Below are 23,292 nucleotides of genomic sequence, written 5' to 3' on the forward strand. Positions count from 1 at the left end.
AAGAGTGGGAAACCCTGCTAATTACCTCCTTCTGTTTGATTTTGACCCATGACAGAAAAATTGTATAACCCCTGAAAGCAATGATTGAAACCAGAACAGAATTCAATGGGAAATGAACATTTTATATAGAAATACTTGTAAATTAATTCAAAAGGCAGTAAGTAAACTAATAACAGCTGCAAGAAAAAAAGATAGCAATTAATGATTGATTTCATTCTATAAACACCTTCATTAAAACTATGTGCATTCTCTGACCCGGTTCAATACTCTTGAAGACCAGGGAAGAAGGATTTTAAGGCTGCAATACAGGGAGGAGTAGTCTTCCAAGTTTAATTTGTTGTAAGTGAATCTAAAATCAGGCTATTAGAACTCTTATAACCTAAAAATTAAAATTATTAAGAAATGGGGCCAGAAGGAAATCTGGCTCCATAGTGCAGAAGAATAAAGGCATGACTGGACCCCAAACAACCCATGTTTGATTAGTGACCAGGGCACTGGAGGAAGAAGGCAGGGAAAGAATGAAGTCAGAGACCATGACAGCTTGACCATTCTGGGAGAAGGTGGCAAGCTTGACTTGCTGCAATTGTCCACAGCAAGGAGCCCAGTATCCTCATGCTGCAAAGTGGTGTGATATTTAGTTGGAAAGTTAAGCACTGAAACAAGCATGCACGCATCTCCTGAAGACAATCATAGTGGAGCTTGCAGGCTGACAAGGATAAGGGTTTGGGACTGGGACATTCCCCAGGATCTGGAGACTGACCTGCTCATTAATTCCCATGTCTCACCTCTACTGGGGAATGAATGGGCTGGATGGCTCTTTCCTTAGAAGAAGAAGAAATAGGTCAACTGGGTGTGGGAAAGACAGACACTGGGTCGACCCTTTGGTACATCTGAAAGAATGGAAGATAGAAGGGGATTCTACTATGTGTAACTACACTAAGCAACTAGTGCTTCAGTGGTCAATTTTCTAATCATGAAAACAGAGCAGAACAGACAAACTAGGCCTCTTCTTGGTTTCCATGCAACAGCGACATCAGTAAAAACAAAAAAAATCACCACCACTGTTTCCGAGCTCATCAGAAAATATGCAGTTTACCTCTAAGTAGTAGTAGGGATTGTTGAGTGCTGTGTGAAGAGCTATGCGAGGAGCAGCATTCAGATGCTTACGTAAAGTACTGGCACCACTGAAATACACCACTTCATAGAGAGGCATCACTTCTGGAGGCTTGAGGTGCATCCTAGAGCAATAAACATAGTTACTTAATACACCAAAACATTCTGAAAAGAAAGTACTGTACTGATTAATATCAATGAACTATAAGGCACCATCAGTACAACCACCTAGAAAGTTTAACTTGGGGGTTTGTTACATTTTCAATTATGCTCCGTAACAAAGCCCTGGCTAATTACAGGCCTGCTTCCTATACAATTGTAATGTTTCTTAAGAGCTATTCAATGCAATTAACATTTAAAACTATGGCCTTAGCAAGTAGTGACAAGTTAGGTACCATAAGTGCTACTTTAAAATGTAGAACAGCAAAGTTATACTGTACAATGTAAGCATAAAACTGTTACTCTACAAAAAAATACTGATTTATCTGAACAAGCACAGCAGGTAATCACAAGTACATAATCTCAAGTAGCAAAGGAGGAATCCTCTTGCCAAACCTGCTCACAGCATTGAATTGCCCAGTAGAACAAGGTAAAGTGTGGGTGTTTATAAGACAAATGCTAGGCAGAGGAAATCACACAGGGATCAGCATTAAGACGTTTGTTGGAAGAGGAGCTCATTCCTGGAGTGGCAAATACAAACAGCTACCTTCCATAGTTGCTGAAGTCCTGCAATTATTTGTTGCCACGCAGGAAGCACTATACAGATTGAGAAGCATAGGGCTTGGGGGGTAATTGGGATTCCACATCCACTACCTGCCATGCAGATGTTCTTTTCCTCAGAAATGCCTGAACAAGAAAAAGAAAGCCACTCTTTATATAAAATATGGCAGTCTAAATCCAGTTCAAAAGAAAGCATTATTTAGTTGCTTGAATATTGTGAGCATGAGGGTAGAAGGACACTGAAAAACAGAATGCAAGAAGCTGTACTCAATTCAGAAGATATTTTCCTAATTGGAAATAAATGTCTCCTCTACAGGTGTCCGTTTTCAGATTACAAAAGAACGCAGACCAAATGATATCACTCAAATTAAAAGGACTTCAAAACTGGACTTTGTCTTCCTCGGGAACATTTAAATGTCAAGAAGTTAAAAGGTAATAAACTCTCAGGATGTTAGAAGGGACAGAATGTTTACAAATTAAGTTCCTTTTTCCTCCTAAAAAAACAAAGTTATGTTCTTACCATAATGTTCCACCTGTGTTGTTGATCTTCATTCATTCATTACTGGTGGGTGTCGGTTCCATCCTCTGAAGCAAATCGGCCGTTATAATAAGCTCACACCAGCCAACAAAACTCTCAAGCTAAGCTTTTACTCATAGTGCCCCATTACCTCAGATCGAGTCTGCCCATAAGGAAGGAAGAAAGAACGCGGAGGCTTTACCTGAGCAACTTTCCTATCATAGGCTAGGATCATATCTGAACCTCCAGGAGTCTTTTGGAGGGGGATGGCTGGTGGGTTGTAATGAATGAATGAATGAATGAAGATTAACAACACAGATGGAACGTTATGGTAAGAACATAACTTCTTTATCTGATGTTCATCTTCATTCATTCCTTATTGATGATGACAGAGTACCTAGCTACTTCTGTTTCCTGGGAGGCCCTATGGAAGCATATTCTTGAGTACCATTGAACCAAAGGAAGCTCTCCCCCCTGGAGACCATATCCAATTTGTAATGAGTGATAAAGGTATGAGGGGTAGACCATGTTGCTGCCGCACAAATGTCACACACAGAAACTCTTGCATGGAAAGCAACAGATGTTGCAACTGATCTGGTTGAGTGCACTTTGACTTTAGATGGTAGGGAAGCTTTGTTCCGCTGATAAATGAACCAAATGCAATCTCTCAACCATTTAGACAAGGTAACTTTGGAAACAGGTCTCCCCGATTTTGGTCCTGAGAATGATACAAATAACTGGTCAGATTTTTGTAATTACTTAGTTCTGTCAGGATAGAAACGCAATGGTCTATGCACGTCAAGCAAATGTAGTGAATATTCTCCTTTGTTAGAAAAACGAATTGGTAGATTGATCGTTTGATTAATAGTCAAGTCTGAAATAACTTTGGGTAAAAAGGAGGGGTTACTGCGGAGTGATGCTCTGTCCTTATGGAACACTATGTAAGGATGGAACATTTTATGCACAAAGCTTGCAACTCAGAAATTCATCTTGCTGAGGTAATGGCCACCAAGAACAAAGTTTTCCAGGATAAAAATTTCAGATCATAATTGGCAACAGATTCAAATGGAGGACGAGTCAAGGATTTCAGAATTAATATCAAACTCCAGGGCTCGATCGGCTGTTTCAAGGGGGGGCCTAATGTGTGTAACACCTTTCAAAAAGGTTTTACAGAGGGAATGTGAAATCAAGGAACAGTCCTTGAAAGTATTATTGAAATTGGAGATTGCCACCAAGTGTACGCGAATAGTTGAAGCTGCAGCTCCTGAAAGAAGGAGATTCAATAAGTAATCTAGCACCATAGAAAGAGGAGCTGAAAAAGGGTTTACTCCTTTTTATGAGACCAAATTATGAATCTTTTCCACTTGCTTAGATAAAGTTCCCTGGTGGATGGTTTATGGGAAGCCAGAAGAATGTGGTGGACAGGGGAGGACAGATTGCTTTGCCTGGCAATCATTGGAAGTGGAGGAACCAAGCTGTCAGCTTGAGGCTCGATATGTTTGGATGTATCAACCCTGTGGGAGCGACAGCAATTCCAGAGCTGGATCCAGAATCCATTGTTGATGTACCAGATGAGGCCAAAGAAAGGGAAAACAAATTTCTCTGGGCCAGTAGGGTGTAATGAGAATTATTCTGCTTTTCAACTGAAGAGCCTTCTTTAATAATTGTGGGATCAGAGGAAGGGGAGGGTAAGCATAAAGAAGTCCTATGGGCGACTTGTGCACAAGAGAGTGCCTTGGGGACTCCCCCTGTGGGGGAATTATGGCAAAGTAGCTGCTGCATTTCTGATTTGCGGGGGACGCGAACAGATCGCAGCAAGGCTGGCCCAGCAACTGAAAGATCTTCGCCGCCACAACTGGATTGAGGGAACAAAACTGTCAGTGTTATCCCTTGCAACCAGCAAAAAATGAGTAGTAAAAAGTAATAGGGAAAACACCAGGCACAGGATTCCCAAGCACTCCAAAAGCCACAGCAGTCCGCTCAATGTATTTTAAAAATGAACAGTTTTTTATTCACATCAAGAACTCCATAAGATTTAGAGCTTTCATCTACTGCACCACAAACATCATCAGAATCAGGCAGGAGAATGCATCTGCTCAATTTGTCTGGATCTGGAATTACATTAGAATCCCTGGGAATGTACACTGCTGTCAGAAAGCAGTTGGAAGCTATCGCCCATTGCCAAATTCTCATGGCCTTGCGACACAATGGGTAGGACTTGATTGCCCCTTGTTTGTTGATATACAAGATCATTGACATGTTGTCGGACTGGATGGCAATTGTTCCTGAAGGAGAACAGGTTGAAATGCTTGCAACACTAGAAGCACTACCCTCAGTTCTAGAACACTGATATGTAGGTTGGACTTCAAGGATGACCACGTGCCTTGGACTGTCCTTCCCTGGAAATGCCCCCCCCCACCCAATCAGGGAGGCATCTGTGGTCACTATGGCTCTGGGCTGAGGGGGGGGGGGGGAGAGAAAGGCTGACTCCATAGGTGCTCTTCTGGCTTCACCCACCAAATTCAGTCTTGTTTGCACCGATCTGTTATCCTGATTTGAAAGGACAAAGGACGAGTCAAAGGGGACCACTGCGTTAACAAAAGTCAGTGTAGGAGTCTCATGCATAGTCTTGCCAGTGAACTATTGTTATCGATGCTGCCATTGACCCTACTAGTTGGAGGATTGCCCGAGCTGGAGCTTTGGCCTGACAGAGTATCACCTGGAGTTGAGTTTTGTTTCCAGGCTGTGGAGTGGGAGGGGGACTAGGCAAGATTGAGTATCAAAACTTGCCCCTATGAACTCCAGTCTTTGAGAAGGAGTCAACTTGCATTTGTCTTTGTTTACTGTTATCCCCAACTGTTCCATAAGCTGTAGAGTGTAATGAATGGCTGAAACCAGTAAATGCTTGGTTGGGGCAGTAAGGAGCCAGTCATCTAAATATGGAACCACCCGGAGTCCTTGCAGTCTCAAGTGAGCTGTTCCACTGTCATGCATTTGGTGAACACACTGGGGGCCATAGAGAGACCAAAGGGCAGCGCTTGAAATTGGTAGTGATAGACTCCCAGCCAGAAGTGGAGGAATCTTTGGGAGCATTTGTCCATTTTTATGTGGTAATACGCATCCTGAAAATCTACTGAGCACATCCAATCATCTTTCACCAGAAAGGGTAGTAGAGAATGAACCGTGACCATCCAGAATTTTGTTTGACAAATTTGTTTAGGATGCTGAGGTCTACAATTGGCCTCCAGTCCCCTGTCTTTTTTGGCACTAAAAAGAACCCAGAGCAGAAACCTGATCTTATTTGGTCTGGTGGGACTGTTTGGATGGCTCTTTTTAGAATCAGCTTTTGGATTTCTTGAGCTGCTGCTTCCCTTTGACTGGGTGGAATGTTGGGAATATGTTTGGGTAAAGAATGAAAGAGATGTGATGATCTCTGGCAATTATCGTCTGCATCCAAAAATCTGTGGTTATCGTTTGCCAGGCAAGGAGGTGCAGAAAAAATCATCCCCTAACTGCTTCCAGAGGTAAGCAACTTGGCCACCCTTCAGGAGCGCTGATAGAGCTGTCCAGATAAAGAATCTCTGGATCCCTGATTACATGGACCCCCTCTGCCTCCTAAGAGGCATCTTCCAGTTGAGTTCCCCCCTCTGCCTCAGGGGAAAACTCACCACGTGTGTCGCGGAAAGGACCCTGGGATTTCTTGTATCACATCTTTCCACTCCTCTGATTTCTAAAGTTGGGTCGTTGGGGGTTGGAAAAATGCATGCCTACAGCAGACAAGGTCTTACTGTCTTTTTCACACCTGGCTAAAGTGTCTTTTAATATATATATATATATATATATATATATATATATATATATGAAAAACCAAGAAAAAAATTGACGAAAAAAACCACCGAGTGCAGGAGCTGGGATGCAAGCAAGTATATTCTGGTACCTGGGCTGAACACAGCCTTCAAAGGTTCCTTTGAAGGCTGTGTTCAGCCGAGGTACCAGAATATACTTGCTTGCATCCCAGCTCCTGCACTCGGTGGTTTTTTCGTAAAGTGTCTTTTAAGTTAGGGCCTCTATGCAGGCATTCAGAAAGGAAGACTTAAAGGGATCCGCAAAATCACATAGGTGCATCCATGCGTGATGTCTCGTGACAACACCTGCATCTGCTGTTCTAGCCACTCCTTTGGTAGAGTGAGAAATCAACCTCTTGGACACGTTACAGATAGATTCCAGGGTGGCACACTGTGTGGCAACTTTGTCACGTACCTCATCAGAAACTACTCCTGCCATGGTTTGTGAGAGTTCTGAGATTAGGTCTCTCTGAAGCTGGCCAAAGTGTGCCACAATGTTCAAGGACGGAATGGCAAAGGTCACTGAAGAGTACACCCACTTCCCTAGTCTGTCTATCACCCCAGACTCCTTGTTAGGGGGATGGACAGTAGAGCTGTCCTAGGTGAGCTCTTTCTTAGTGGCTGCAGCCACAACCATAACATCTACTGGAAGGCCCTTAGACCAGTGTGGGTTGTCATCTGGAGGAGAAAAAATTTTGTCTTGTCTCCCAGGGATAGGTTCAGTGGTATCAGGACTCTTTCAGGCATGTTGCATGATGAGCTGAAGCAATTCATCTGCAGGTGGTGTCACCCAGGAAGTAGAGGGCCTGGCACGGAAAGCCTGCAAGAATACAGGCTCCTCCAAGGAAGGGGTGGTGGACTTCCAGTCTCCCCCTGCTTCAGAATTTCTAATACGTCTCTAAAGGAGACATCCTCAGGGGCGACCATGAGGACCCTTCTCCTTCATCATAGTATATATCTTCGGTGAGGGATTCTTGAGGGGAATCCACATGATTCCTCTTGCATGATCTTGCGAGGTACCTCCTCAGTGGGGACATCTGAGGAGGATTCCGCAGACTGGTTACCTTGTGGAAGGATGTCTTGATGTTCCCGTGCCCGGTGTCCTTGAGCAGTGGGCTGTGTCAACTGCGGCTCAGAGGAAAGGTATACAATGGGTCTCCGGTGCCAAAGGGATCATCTGGGACCATGCAGAGGCAAGCGCCCTCTCCATCACCTGGAAAGCAGGTCTGCCCAAAGAGGGATAGGAGCCTGGAACCAAGAAAGACAACCTTGGGACTGTGTCACACCCCGCTCTGATGAACCCACTCCCAAGGAAGGTGCCATGAGAGGACCCGGTTCCTTCAAAGCAACTGGAACCGTGGTAGACGGAACCATGGAAAAAACAAGTGCCGTATTAGGGATTACAGTGCTGACAGACCAGTCTCGATCGCGAGAATGGCCCAGCTCTGGGTGAGTTGATGACCAAAGGGTAGACTCCGGAGCCATGGTAACGTCTACCAATGGAGCCGAAGAAGCTGGAACCGGGGTTGGCGTTGGTGTGGAATGCTCTGATACATCCAGGAAGGTCGAAAGAGGAAAGTATGTAGGAGTCTGTGGAAAAAAATTCTCGGCTTCAGGTGGGAGGGAGGCTTTGGAAGGCGTTGGAAATCCTCTGGCTGTCAGGAGCTGATCCACTATCCTCACTATGTCCAGTTCCGAAAGGCTCCAGGAGGATCGGGTGGATATCCCTGACAGGGAGTCAGGACTCTCTAGAAATGGGCTGTATTGTTGGCCAAAAAATGGATCCACAGAAGGGAATATCAGGTCCGAGGGGTTATGTCACTTTTCAGCACCTAGGTCAAAGGACCAGCATGATGTATAGGTAGGGGGGACATGACCAGAATTGGAATGACTATTTGTGGTGCTAAAAGGGAAGTTGGTATTGTTATTGCAATCGGTGTTGTAGTCGGAGCCTGGGGAATAGGTGCCGAGGATGACACCCTAGCCAGGTGCTGAGGTGCCAGACCCGAAGATGGCACCATGGAGGGAGTTTGAGGCCTCAGTGATGAGGATGTTGGTGCCGGTTTAGAAATTTTAGCTTTCAGCTCCATCGATTTAGATTCACTGGCATGAGAAGAGGAGGGTAAGGATTTCCTCCTCTTTTTATGTTCTTTCTCTAGAGGGGATGAGCCCTCTGCCTTGGAGATCGCCTCAGTGAAAGGAGATTTAAGGATACTCCTTAAGCATAAGCTTATTTTTATGTTCTGTCAAAGTGCGGGAGCTAAATCTTTTACAAATCTCACAAGGGGGTTTCACAGATAGGTGTGGCATCCCAAGACAGTACACACAGAACATATGGCTATCCACATTAGGCATTTTCCTGTCACACTGGTCACAACACTTGAAACCAGCTGTTCCTTTTTTTTCAGACATAGCTCAAAAAATACATTTTAGCCACAAAAAAAAAAAAAAAAAATGATTAAATTACAGAAACACACTCTCAACAACAGAGAAGAACATATTTTAAGGGGAATACCAACAATGGTATTGGGAATTACCTAAGAGATAAGGGAAGGCCTGTACCAGCAATAGTACAAAAAGTACTAAACTTGATAAAAAGGAGGAAAGAGAGGGACACTCACGCAGATAAGCAAAAAGTATGCGATTAACAATAGGTCAACTAGATATATAAAACAAAAAACAAGAAATGTTTAAGAAGAGACAAAATTTGAAATGACTTAGCCAAGAGCTGGCCTGACACTACTTGATTTAGTATGCAGCAAACGAGATCTGAGGTAATGTAGAGAGAGGCACTATGGGCAAAAGCTTAGCTCGCGAGTTTTTTTGGCTGGCCCGAGCTTGTTATAATGGCCGATTCGGTTCCGCGGATGGAACAGACACCCATCAGTAAAGGAATGAATGAAGATTAACAACATCAGATCATATTTTTGTCAAAGAGTAATACACTTATACAGACAGAAATAGGCCTGTGCTCACCAGGTTTAAACACTAAAAATAGCCTCAAAAAGTTGTATGCTGGCAACTATATGGCAAAGAACAAAGACTTGCCTAGTTTTCTCTTCTTTTGGCAGGAGACATATACTTGGATGGAAACTTGGGGAGTCACTCAATCATTCTTTCTTCAGCATTTTGAGCAGTTCGAGCAGTTTAATCTAAGCCGCTCAGACAAATGCAGCTGTCTTGGGTATATATGGGAAGACTGCTATACAGTCACAATCTGGTAAAGGATGGTAAAGAGCAAAAACTGTGGTATTTTATCTTGCTTATTCCCTGGTCATACAGAGAAGCAAAATAGCTTTCTGCAGTGAAGAAAATCTTTGCCTAGGAAGGGAACCAACCAAATTCTGCCTGTGATTAACTGCAGTTTTACTGCCCAAGGAGAAACCACAGTGGATTTGCATAAATTATTTCAGTCTATTGGATTCCCTAGACAATAAGTGCAGAACTCAGACCTTCTTCTCTGGTGCTCATCAAGGACAAAAGGCCCTTAAAAAGACTATCCCTGGCATTCAATAATGCCTACACTAAGTGTACACAGTTCTGAGTGAACAGACAACACAGACATAGCTCACACCTTCTTATCCTAATTATAGTTTTCCTACTGATATTCTTGCAGCTTTAAAAAGTGACAGGGATTCATAAAGGTTACCACAAAGTGTAGACTACGTGTATACTTAGTGTAATCTTCCTGAGTGACTAGAATGCACAAAAAAATGTGATATGAATTTTACTGAATACATATCGTGTACACTTAGTGTATGCTTTATTGAATCTGGCCCTATGTCAACCCTGAAGCTTCTGGATATAAAAGAAAATTTTTGGGCTTAGAAAAGGTACCTGACTTTCCTGACTTTGATCTACAGTAAAATAAGCATCTTCTTCTACCTTATTAATGCTGTATGGCACTTAATGTTTACTCATTATGCTATAGTCATTTATTTTAAATATTGGAATAATCTTATTTTTATACAAACTCAATATGATGCATGCTAATCATTTTAATTTTAGCTTATTCTGATCCCCAGAGCAACAGTTTTGGAGAGGGGAAAATAAGTGCTAAGCTAACTTGTTTTCCACCTATATACCAAATGCATAGATGATAATAGTAGCAATTAAATGGTGGTGCTGGTAATGCTATACCCACCGTTTTTGTGGTTTCACCAAACAAAGCCAACCGTAGCCTACACCAAAATACCCACCAGTACTATTATATATGAAAATATATTTATACTATTTTAGAAAATGAACAGTTACTTTACCTAATAAATGCCTGTTATGATGCCTTGGTTGGATGTCTGGTATCTCGCGGTTTCTTGGCACCTGAGCACGTACTCCTACCGCTAGGCAAAAGCACATCAGAGTTGGCAGCAAAGGAAGCTGATTCCGCCGTCGTTTTGTTGTATGAGTTTAACATAGTATCATACGAGATTAAAAAAAAAAGCAACGGACATCTCCGCTGTTATTTTACTAATTCGTCTCGCCATGTTAAACTCATTTTACACTCTTGAAAAACGCTAAAACAACGAGATCTTCTTTTTCCCTTTTAAAACAAAACTATTGTATGTATGTTAAAAAACATGGCATAGCAGTGTTTTTAAAAAAAGTTACAGAGCTGGAAAAAGGAAAACGGACGACCTTTTTCAATTTATTAGTATATCTTCCGATTACAACGGCACGCTGGCCAATCAGCATTTCGCTTTTGGGGTCATGGTATAATACAAATGTTACATTCATGTCTGTTTTGTATTGATAAACTAGGCTAGAAGGTTATATGTAGGGCTTAACAGTAACTATACAAGGGTGCATCATTCCAGGTTGTATAAAGTCAAGACTAAAGCATTAGGCCAAATTCTCAAAAAATAATGGAAATGATACCAAAGAACTCAGAACAAGGAAAAACATGGAAAATTCTGAAGTAGGTAAGGAAGAATTTGATATCAATGTAGTGAATCAGCTACAACTGCTGTAACCAGGAAGGCAAAAGAACTAGTATAACTTGAAATATTTAAGCCCAGCTGATACTGGTGGAACAGAAAAGTCTGTTGACATGCTAAATCTAGAAGATATTCACAATAAACTAGGAAGCCAATCAGATACATCCCTATTACTCACATATGAAACAAGATTAACTCCTGACTGGAGACACAAGCAACACCAAAAATGCATCTTGTGGCTAGAGGGCTTGAAAATCTTTGCAGAAAAGTACTTCCAAAAGATTCACCAATATCTGGATTAGAATCAAATTTCCTTATCTTGTGACATTTATGGTTGCCCCTCACTTGAAGCATGATATGCGAGACAACTGTGGAAATTCAGGAAGTATATATGGTTTGACGGCCATGTCACCCTACTGGTATAACAAAATGAAAGCCATCATTGTTACATCAGGAAGGAAAATCTCACAGGTTAACCATGCCAGAGAGGAACAATACTGACACCAAAGTGACTGCCCGCTGTGTTGATGAAGCTGTACAGGATGGCTCAACAAGCTTTGCCACTTTAGTTACTCCCTACCTGAAAGATACCCCTCAGGAAGGCAGTGAAGAACATGACCACTTTTGATATGTAAGACTGGAATTGGCTACTACTGACAGATTGATGCTGGTACACCAAAAGAGCTTCAGAAAAATATATACCTTGAACCACCAAGAGCATGGTGGGATGCTCCTTACTTCAAATGAGATGGGGGCATTCATGTTAAAAATAGCACACAATCTCTGTGTTGCCAGGAAAGTAGACAATATGTTATCTTCAGTATTGCTTCACATGCAATGCTGCCTGATAGTGGTAACTGAAAGAGACATTAATTCTTTTGGTGGGAAAGTAAGAAATTCTCACTCTTTCCTCGATAGTCACACAGAATTACAAGAATTCATAATACCTTGTTGTCAGCTACAAAATCAGGTGGCAGACTGCCTTATTAGCTTTATTAGAAGGAAGCTTCCACCCTTGGAATTCTAAAAGCAGTTGCGGAATTAACATGGTATATTGTCTGAGGACTCCCTGTGCAAATGTTATACTTCATCCTATAAACACACAGAGGAGAAGCCTTAGTTTGTAATTACATTTATTTAGCATTTTTACAGCATCAACTGTTTTGTTGGACCCATTCCTAGCAGCATCAACTTTATGACACTTTTTCAGAAGTATCTGCCTTTAAGGCAATAACTAAGAGATTTTATAACAGTTTACACTAAGTTATGTGTATATATCTCTGTGGCATTACCTGTGCAGCTTGGATGTTCAAATAAGCATATTCCATGCATCTTCTTCTACCTTATTAATGCTGTATGGCACTTAATGTTTACTCATTATGCTATAGTCATTTATTTTAAATACTGGAATAATCTTATTTTTATACAAACTCAATATGATGCATGCTAATCATTTTAATTTGTTTAACCTTTATATGTGGGTCTCAGGAAAGTGAACTATATGAAGTACAGTCCTGTCCCTCTGCACTTAAACATTGTTAGTGTCTCACTGCTACTGGAGAATACTCATTTCCACCGTTGTAATTTGTCATCTAACAACAAAATAAATAATCAAAGCTGACAGAAGCACCTGCACGCTGTACAGGGGGTATAGCTTTAAATACCAGTGACATGGATGTGAAAGCTGCATGTCAAGTGGTACATTTTCTAAACAGTTCAATCTGATTAAAGTATCTCATACAGGCTAGACGTTCAATCTCCCTGTCTGTATTGCTTATTCACCATCTTAACGTCCATATGCCACATGGTGTCACAGTGAAGAAACACAATTACTTGCATGAGTTTATGTATCTGGAAATACAGCAGTATAATTTGCACTCAGAAAAATGGACCAAATTAAATCACCAGTAATTCTCTTACTGCATCCACATTTAGCAAAAAACTAAAAGCCATGGATCTAGAAACTCAGTTAATTTCTCACTCCAAGAGGAGGAGCCAAAAATCCTAAAATGGTACAGTGCACAGTGCAATATTTCTGCATACCACTAGGGAGGAAATCTTGAAGATTAATACTTTCACTTTTTCTATAAATCATGAAAGGAAATACTGTAACTAAGACACAAGTTCATGAATTATTCTGAGTCTAGAGAGAATTTGCATTTACACTAGTTCTTAATAAGGGCACTACAGATGTTTATGTTACTGAACTAAAGAACACACCTTAGTGGGTTTGGTGAGCAAAATGATTTGTTAACAAAACAAAACAGTTTATGATTCAACAAATGATGAAACAAGCCAGCTTGGCAAGATGACTAAAACAAAATGCCAAGAAATGCATAACAATATCCTTCAGGAAGTCAGCCACACATGGTAACTATCATATTGATAACACACTCCTAAGAATAGACCACGTAGTCAGGGACTTTCAGAATACAGACAGCAATTGAATCTTCAACCATCACGTCTGTGGTAGTAAGGAAATCATTCTATGCTTTGCAACTTATAAAACAAAGGTATGGCATCTAGGTCCACAGAGGTCATTGTTCGGCATCTACTTTTCTGAAGTACAAGCAAACGCAGGAGGGTTATGGCTGACAAAGTTTGCAGATGACTGCAAACTGGGCGCCATAGTCGAAAACACATCTGAGACAGATATCCTTCAGAAGGGCCTCACAGAAACGGATAACTGGTGCCAGAGCCATGGCCTAAAGTTAAATGCCAAGAAATGCATAGTCATACCCTTCGGGAAAAACAAGGTTACCCTAGCTACCATATAGGTGGCAATCCACTGAGCACAGAAGAAGTCATCAGGGATCTGGGGACCAAGGTTGACAGTAGCCTTCGCTTGACACTCATGTTGCTAAAGTAGTTAGGAAAACCTTCTACATTGCCCACCTGATCATGAAGGGATTCACATCTAGATCAAGGGAGGTCGTTGTCCCCCTGTACTCATCACTCATTAGACCTATGATTGAGTACAATGCCCCATTCGAATGTATCTGACCCGACACCTGCAGCAGCTGGAAAGGCCCCAAAGTTCCTCACCAAAAGGATAAAGGGTCTCAAAAATATGTCTTATGCTGCCCGACTGAAAGAACTCCAGCTCTATTCAGTCTCATACCGCTTGCTCAGAGGTGACCTGTGCCTGACATATAAGGCCATGTCAAACCCAGATTTGATGAATATGCTTCACCTCAAAAATCTAGATCCCTCAGAACCACAAGGGCGGGAGACTTAAACCTTGACACGGTTATTAATAGAACGTGCTGGAGGGACAGATTCATCACCCAGAGACTCCCCATGCTGTGGAACAAAATCCCGGTACATGTGAGGCAGAGCACCTCGCTGGCCTTGTTCAAGAGGAATCTTGACCAATGGATGGGAGATCGCAGATATACCCCAGGGATTACTTCAGTGTCACTGCTTGACAGAGGCACAGCAAAATAATAGGCATAGTTTTATTCAAACTAAAGGGGTGGCGAAAGCCAAATAACTATGGGCTAGGCTTATAAATGCCCTTGGGCAGATAGCCTAGTATGAACCTATGAACCTATGAATGTATTCAGCATTCATTACACTTATCATTGAGTACAATGCCCCCTCTGGTATGCACCTAACCAGGCACATTCAACAATTAGAATGTTCATAGAGATTTCACACTAAAAGAATAAAATGTTCCTATGCAGAGCACCTCAAAGCCCTTTTCCTTTTATTGCATCCCCTATAGGCTCGAGTGAAGATCTATGCCTGGCATACAAGGCATCCTGAAAACCCCACTCTGATAGATCTCCTTCATATCTGCAAAGCAAACAGCATCAGAATTACCACTTCTAATGACTTAAACCTTGCCTGTGATATAAATAAGACCTGCTGTTGAGACAGGTGTGTGTCTTAGTGACTACCCCTTCTGTGGAACAGGTATCCCACCCATGTGAAGCAGTGCTCCTCCCTAAATCAGCTCAAGTACAATTCTGACAAGTGGACTGGGAACCAGAAATTCACTCCTGGTTTGGTATCTATGTCTCTAACGGACAAAGGCAGCCTACAAGTGGTTCATCTCCTTGGCCCTTCTTGTAAAGTTTTCATCTTCCAAACCATGCTTATACTACCAAGGTTACCAGAACTTGTACAGATTTAGGATGAATGGATAGGCTTAAAAAGGCACTAGTGGTCATTAGCCTAGTATACACATATGAACCTATGAAGTGCAGTGTATATGGCCATACTGCCAGTGACCCAAGAAGACCACTATGTTAAGAGGCTGGTAATATCCTTCCCTACCCCTGGAAGGAGAGTTAACTTGGGAACATATAGGATCATAATTGCAGAGGTTAGAATAACCTTCTATGACCTGCAGTTAAGGGCAGTGGTTGGCAACGGTGTCGGTTAGAAACACATGGAAGCATGCATATTGCAACTGCATTAAGGAGGGAAGGATTCTGCCTCTCCTTTGCATACACACTTCTGTAAAATAATGTCCCACCGGTAGGCACATGGTAAAAGGAGTCAAGGAACAGCAGCGAGTGAAAGTGTGACTGAGAAAACCTTGGGGGTGGAAATCACATGTCATTGCAAACCAGAAAATATGAGAGGACAACAAACATACTACCTGCTGCAATAGTAATAATAATAATAAATAATGAAAGGTGAAACATTTTTTTAAAGAAAAAACAGACTTATTATTGAGGTACAACAGAGCATGTGAAATAATTAAGTACCCAGTTAAAAAGATTTAACAGAGGAAAAGGAAATGGATGTGTGCAAGATAAAATCTGAATCAAATTAAAAAAACAAAAATGAAAACAAATAGTAATATGTGTCAGCAGTATTCCTTGATCCATTCCAAGACATTTGGCACCTTCTTACACTATGAGCTGTTAGTTAAGTCTTCTCTAAGACTAGGGCCATCATCAGGTTCTTGTTTCGTAGCTAGCTCTCAAATAGAACATAATCAGTAAAACAGCAAAATAATATTTTCCCCTTTCTCTCTGCAACAGTCGGAGTCCTCCAATACATTCATCAATGATCTGCACAATCAAACTTCCATCACTTAGTATTCAGGTGACTCTACCTTTAACTACTCACCTAGAAATATAGATAAACTACACTATCTCATCCAGGAATCACTCACTTCTGTCAAGGCTTGGTTAGCAATCTCATAATTATTCATTAACCCTAAAAAATCTGAAGCTGATCTTACTCACCCCAATCAACTATCTGCTCAGAAAAATCATTTTTCTCTATCCTCTTCCAATCATACTAAGACTGAACTAGTAACCCATGTCAAGCTATTAGAGGTCATCATCCATGAAAACCTTAAATTTAACGTCCACATAAAACATGCTGTGAGGAAAATCAACCAGAAACATGGCACCTTCTACATGGTCAAAGCACATCTGACAGGCAAAGCTAGGATAACCATAGCATCATTCTTCCTACTTCCACCTCTTCCCTACATAGCCCCCATGCTCATTAAACTACAATCTACTTTAATTTCCTTATTGGATCAATGCTAAAAAAAGAACCCACATTTGCTAGTAACTACTATAATAGGACCCACCACTGTATACCTCTCATAGGTTCATAGATTTATAATAGGCTAATGAACACCATGCTATTTAGAAGCCTAACTGTGCAACCCAACCCAGTTTTGTCCCAGAGTTCCTCGCAAGCTTATATGGTGGGGTATGTTACTAAAGAGTTAAGCCAAGGGTCATCTAAGGATGATGTTACTTTATAGAGACAGATGACAACAATTGACAAATCAACCCTAAAAAAATCAACTAAACCCATAACAGTTATGAACTATTCTAAAGCAAACTACATCCTATTAACTGATAGTTTATCAAAATTCACAGCTTCCCCAAACACCTCTGTTCTTGAACAATGGCACTAGCAGGCTTATTCTCCAGTTTGTCTGGGATACAGCTTTTGGTCCACACTGCTATGAGTATCCGCAGGAGCCATTCCCATGTAGAAAATGGGAAAAAGGGGGGTTGTTGAAGATGATTCTGATAGGAATGGCAGCCTCAATGCAGGCATTTATATGTTTGTACAGGGCTTCTGTGAATAATTCTGCATAGGTAACTGTGTTTTCTGGGTTTTGGGGAGCTGTGTATTTTGACAAACTATCACTTAATAGGATGCAGTTTGCTTTAGAATAGCTCCTAACTGTTACAGGTTTAGTTGGGTTTTCTGGGTTGATTCTTACTTAAAAAGAAATAGCTTTGTATTCCAACTTCACCAACGAAGACATAATATATGGTACAATGTTCTTCCATGTTCGTAACAGGTCCAGTATGTTTGATCTACTTGTTTGCAGTGAGCACTATCTGGTCCAGGGTGCTGTGTTGATAAAGTCTGTGAGTTAGATCAATCAAGTGACAGAATTTCCACCAGAATGGAGGAGGAAGATACAAGGATTGTCCAGCCATGGTACGGACAGATAAATGCTGGAACTAGAGCTCACCGCATGAACCTCAGAAATAGCAGAAATGGGTGGGAATCCTTCATCATAGTAGTTTGCACACCTTTTCCTGCAGAAGGAGGCATAGCTTTAATATTAATCAGCTTACCACTAGTGTTCCAAGTGGTTAGTTAATTAAAAAATCTATTCAGCTTAACAAAAAAAAGTTATGTCTTACCATAACGCTCCATCTGTGTTGTTGATCTTCTTCCATTCATCACTGATGGATTCGGTTCAGAGCCCCTCGGAACCATGTTGGCCTAATACCAAGCTCGCTTACACTAAAAACTCTTGAGCTAAGCTGCTACCCACAATGCCCTTCTCCCTGTTACCTCAGATCGAGTTTGCATAAGACATATAGAAGTAAAGTAGAGGCCATTTCTGAGCAAAAATCCTGAAAACACCACAAGGTCCCATGAGATCCACCAGGAGCCATTGGTGGGGGACGGTGGGAGGGTGTGATGACTGGAAGAAGATCAACAACATGTATGGAACATTATGGTAAGACATAACTTCTTTATCTGATGTTGTTAATCTTCTTCCCATTCATCACTGATGGGAAAGAATCACAAGCTACCTGAGAAACCTGGGTGGCCCTTATGGAAGAACATTCTTGAGCACTATTGAGCTAAAGGCTGCTCTTCCCCTGGAGACCATATCCAACTTGTAATGTTTGATGAAAGTGTGAGGTTTACCCCAAAAGGCTGCTACGCAAATGTTAGATGCTCTGGAGTGAAAAGCTACAGAGGTTACTATAGCACTAGTTGAATGTGCTTTGATATTGTTAGGTTTAGGCTCATTTGTACGTGAATATGAAAAAGAAATACAATCTCTGAGCCACTTTGATAAAGTGACTTTTGACACAGCATATCCCATTTTTGCACCAGAGAAGGAAATGAAAAGATCTGTCTTGCGGATAGATTTAGTCCTGTCTAAGTAAAAACGTAGTTGCCTATGTACATCCAATGAGTGTAGACAGTATTTTCCTTTACTGGAATAGTTTGGGAAAAACACTGGGAGCTCGATGGATTGGTTCACAGAAAAATCAGAAATCACTTTGGGGAGAAAAGATGGATTAGTACATAGCGATACTCTGTCTTTATGAAATACTAAGTATGGTCTCTTGATGCATAAGGCCTGTAATTCTGAGATCCGTCTAGCTGAAGTGACAGCTACCAAAAATAGAAATGTCCATGATAGGAATTTGAGATCACATTTTGCAGCAGGCTCAAAGGGGGGGTTGAGAGAGAGACTGTAGTACTTGAGAGAGATTCCACGCCTCTAACAGATGCCTAATTGGAGGTCTGCTGTGAAACACTCCTTTGAGAAAGGTTTTCCATTGGCGGATGGACATAAGTGGAGTGCCCTCTGAGCCATTATGAAAACTGGAAATAGCTGCTAAATGGACTTGTATGGTAGAAGATGATGCTCCATTCTCAAAGAACTCAGATAGGTACTGAAGTATAACAGAGACCGGAGGTGAGAAGGGATCTAGTATCCGTTCTTTAGACCAAAAAGCAAACCTTTTCCATTTATCTCTGTAAAGTTTTCTGGAGGATGGCTTATGGAAGGCCAGAATGATACCGCAAACAGGAGAGGAAAGGGTTTCCTGCCTGGCAACTAATAGAAGTGGAGAAACCAAGCTGTCAGCCTGAGAGTGGACAGATTCGGGAGAGTCAACCTTTGGGGGTGAGAAATTAAGTCTGGACGAGTACCTAGGATCCATGGAGGCTGTAACAGTTGAGGCCGGAGGAAGGGAAACCACACTTGACGAGGCCAGAATGGGGAAATGAGGATCACCTTGCATCTCAACAGAGTTGCTTTCTTTAAAAATAGAGGTACCAAGGGAACTGGTGGATAAGGGTAGAGGAGACCTGTGGGCCAACAGTGAGTCAGAGCGTCTCTCAGGGACTTCCCCTCTGGAGGAAAGAGGGCAAAAAAGCTGCTGCATTTGTTGTTCAAAGGGGAGGCGACAAGGTCGCAGCAAGGCTGGCCCATTGGCTGAAAATTTCTGCTGTCACTTTGGGACTGAGAGACCACTCATGTGGAAGGAGAACGCATCTGCTCAGCCTGTCTGCAATCACGCTGGAACTTCATGGGATGTGCTTTGCTATAAGAAAGCGGTCGGAAGCCATCACCTAGTGCCAAATTCTAATGGCCTCTTGACACAGGGGGTAGGATTTGGTTCCTCCTTGTTTATGTACCAGACTACTGACATATTGTCTGACTGAATCACAAGCATTCCAGATGGAAGGAGAGGATGTAATGCCTGCAATGTTAACAGCACCGCTCTTAACTCCAGAACACTGATATGCACGTTGGCCTGTAAGCTCAACCATGTGCCTTGGACTGTCTTTCCCTGAAAATGGCTCCTCCACCCTATCAAGGAAGCATCTGTGGTCACAGTGGTGTTGTGTTGAGGAGTCTGAAAAGGGCGACACCAAAGTTCTGCATCTGACCTCATCCACCAGAGGAGATCTTGCTTGCAAGAGTTGGTTATGAGGATCTGTGAGTGTAGGGGGTGAAGATTTGTTAACCACTGGGACAATAGGAGCCATTGTAACAATCTCATGTGTAACCTCACCAGAGGAACTATCGAAATGGCTGCAGACATGGACCCTAGAGCCTGGAGAACTTCCCTTGCTGACACCTTTCTTTGACAGAGTATCACACGTACTTGCAATCTTAGTCTCTGAAGCCTGTGAGCCGGTAAAGATACCAGGCATGTTCGAGTATCAAAAACTGCCCCTATAAATTCCAGCTGTTGGGTAGATTGTAAGTTGGTTTTCTCCCAATGTACGGTGATGCCTAGGGACTCCGCTAGTGAAAGAGTGTAACAGATGGCCGTGGTCAGAAGACGCTTGGTGGGGGCGGAAAGGAGCCAATCATATAAATATGGAAACACCTGGAATTCTTGAAGACTCAGATGAGCTGTCACCACTGCTAGACATTTAATGAACACTCTGGGGCTGTCGAGAGACTGAATGGCAGGGCTCGGAACTGGTAATGACTGGCTCCTAGCTGGAAGCGAAGGAGACTCCTGGAGCGTTTGTCCATTTTCATGTGGTAATACGCATCCTGGGGGTCTATCGAGCACATCCAAACATCCTCCCATAAATGGGAGAATGGATGGAACAGTGACCATGCGGAATTTAGTTTGTACCACTGATTTGTTTAAATGGCTGAGATCCAGAGTGGGTCTCCAGTCCCTGGTCATTTTTGGCACTAAATAGAATCTTGAGTAAAACCCGGATTCGCATTGGTCTGGAGGGACTGGTTGAATGACTCTTTTTTTGATACAGCTTTCTTATCTCTAAAGCCGCTTCTTCCCTTTGATTAGGTGGAACATCGAGAAGTTTTTTTGCAGGTTTTGGATGGGAGGATAGAGGGATGTAGTAGCCTCTGGAGATTATTCTCTGCACCCATCGATCATTTGAAATAGAGCACCAGGCAGTTTGTTGCAGAGAAAAAAGACCCCCGACTGCTTCCAGAGGAAAGCAAATGGGCAACGCTTCGGGAGAATTGATAAGACCACACAGAGAAGGAATCCCTGGAGTCTTGGTTTCGGGGACCCCCTCTGCTCCTAAAGGGGCATCTTCCACCACTGGAACCCCCTCCGCCTCTAGGAGAATCCTTACCACGTGCGTTACAGAAAGGACCTTGAGATTTCTTGTGCCAGATTTTCCCACTCCTCTGGTTCCTGGAAAAAGAATGTTGGGGCTTGGAAAAACGTAGGCCAATGGCAGGCAAAGTCTTTCCATCCTGCTCGCATCTGGCCAGTGTGTCCTTCACTTTCTAACCAAATAAGATGGTTCAAAAAGGAGGACTTGGAGTTTGCGAGGTCACAGATGTGCATCCAGGCATGACGCCTCATGACTATGCCTGTACCCTCAGCTCTAGCCGCCCCCTCAGTTGCGTGGGGGAGCAGCCTCATGGACGAATTGGAAATAGATTCAAGGGTGGCAAGTTGAGAGGCAACCTTGTCCCAAGCCCCATCAGAAACTTGACCCGCGAGGCCTCAGCAAAGTTCGGTAATCAAATCTCTTTGGAGCCTCGTGAAATGTGCCAAGTAGTTCAGGGACCTGACAGCAAAGGTCACTGAAGCAAAAATTCACTTCCCCAATCTGTTCACAGCCTGGGACTCTGTTGGGCGGGTGAACAGTAGGGCTTTCTTAAACTAGATCCTTTTTAGTGGCCGCTACCACCACCATAGCGTCAACTGGCAAACCTCTGGACCAGTGGGGATGCTCTTCCGGGGCGGGAAAGAATCTTATCTGGTCTCCGGGAAATGGCCTCAATAGAGTCAGGGTTCTGCCAAGTATGCTGCATGACTAGCTGGATCAACTCATTGGCAGGTGGGATCACCCAGGAGGTAGAAGGCCAGGAGCAAAAAGCTTGAAGGAAGACGGACTCCGAGGAAGGGTTAGAGAGCTACCAGCCACCCCCGCTTTAATATTTCCAGGATATCTCCGAAGGAGACATCATCAGGGGGGGTGACCATGGGGACCCCTCCCCATCATCATAGTCCGTATCCTCAAAGACTCTTCAGGAGAGTCAGTCTGCTTCCTCTTGCACGCCTTCTTCTGAGGAGGTTCCTCAATGAGAATATCTGAGGAAGACTTGGAAGGATGGGTACCCTGGACTGGGGTTTCCTGAGACTTCTTCTCCCGGTGTCCCAGGGGGTGGCTCATGGTAGCTGTAAGCTCAGTGGGAGCAGGGTGAAGTTCCGACGTCAGAGCGCTTCCCAAACCTTCTTCATCACCCGGAAAGCAGGTCCGCCCAAAGAGGAATGGGAGCCCGGAACAGAGGACAACCTCGGAACTGCGGTCACCCCCCACTCCATCGGATCCACTCCTGGTGTTGGAGCCTCAAGCAGGATCAGGGCAGACATTATCCCCGGATCTGAGGATGGAACCGATAAAACAATCGGAACTGTGCTCTGGACCAAGGCCGCCCTCCAACCATAAGTCTGAGGAAGGTATGGTTCGGATGGAACCGAAAACCAAAGGGGTGGCCTCGAAGCCTCAGTGACAGTCACTGTTGGAGCCAAGTAACGGGGGTTCCACAAAGGACTTCGGAGCAATGGGCTTTGGAACCGACAGATCCAAAGGAGGATTATACGTTGGAGTCCTGGGAGAGACAGACCCAAAGGGGGGGGTGAGTCTTAGGAACATTTGTTATCCCTCTGGCCGTCAACAGCTGAGCCAACAGGCGCACCACATCAATTTCGGAAGGACTCCTGGTGGACCTTGTGGACACTCCTGAAGGGGAGTCAGGTCGGTCCAGAAAGGGGCTGTACATCTGATCTAGATATGGATGTAAAGAAGGGGAGTATCGGGTCTGTGGTGTCTGAGCTAGTGGCACCGTAGTCTTTAATTTGGAGACAGGCAGTAAAGGAATCACTGGAGTGGAAAAGGGGCTTGGTGCCGAAGAGGCACTCGAAGTCTATGTTATCAATTCCAAAGGAATTGCATGGGTCAAAACCGCGTTCAGTGTAGTAAAAGGCAAAGTTGGTGTCGTAGCTGTTGTCGACGGTAAGGTCGGAGCCATAGCTGAAATGAGGGGCAGGGTCAGTGCTGTGGGTGGTGCCGACGTTGAAAATCGAATAATGTCCACAGCTTCGGTCAATGTGGCAATTGGAGCAGAGCTCGAAATGGAAGTAGAAGTAATAGTCGAAGCCGAAGTAGCAATTCTATG

At 43.1% G+C, this 23,292-nt stretch overlaps 1 protein-coding gene across 1 annotated transcript in view; it reads right to left on the reverse strand.

Annotated features, from left to right (window-relative positions):
* Positions 1-23,292, reverse strand: part of ORC3 (origin recognition complex subunit 3) — a 1,128,136-nt gene that overhangs the window by 130,363 nt on the left and 974,481 nt on the right. Inside the window, exon 17 of the mRNA XM_044069085.1 lies at positions 1,097-1,238. Coding sequence (XP_043925020.1) covers positions 1,097-1,238 — 142 coding nt within the window. The remainder of the gene's footprint in view (positions 1-1,096; positions 1,239-23,292) is intronic.

Source organism: Protopterus annectens, chromosome 1.part0, assembly GCF_019279795.1.
Source record: "Protopterus annectens isolate FY-2018-M chromosome 1.part0, PAN1.0, whole genome shotgun sequence".
Classification (NCBI taxonomy): domain Eukaryota; kingdom Metazoa; phylum Chordata; order Ceratodontiformes; family Protopteridae; genus Protopterus; species Protopterus annectens.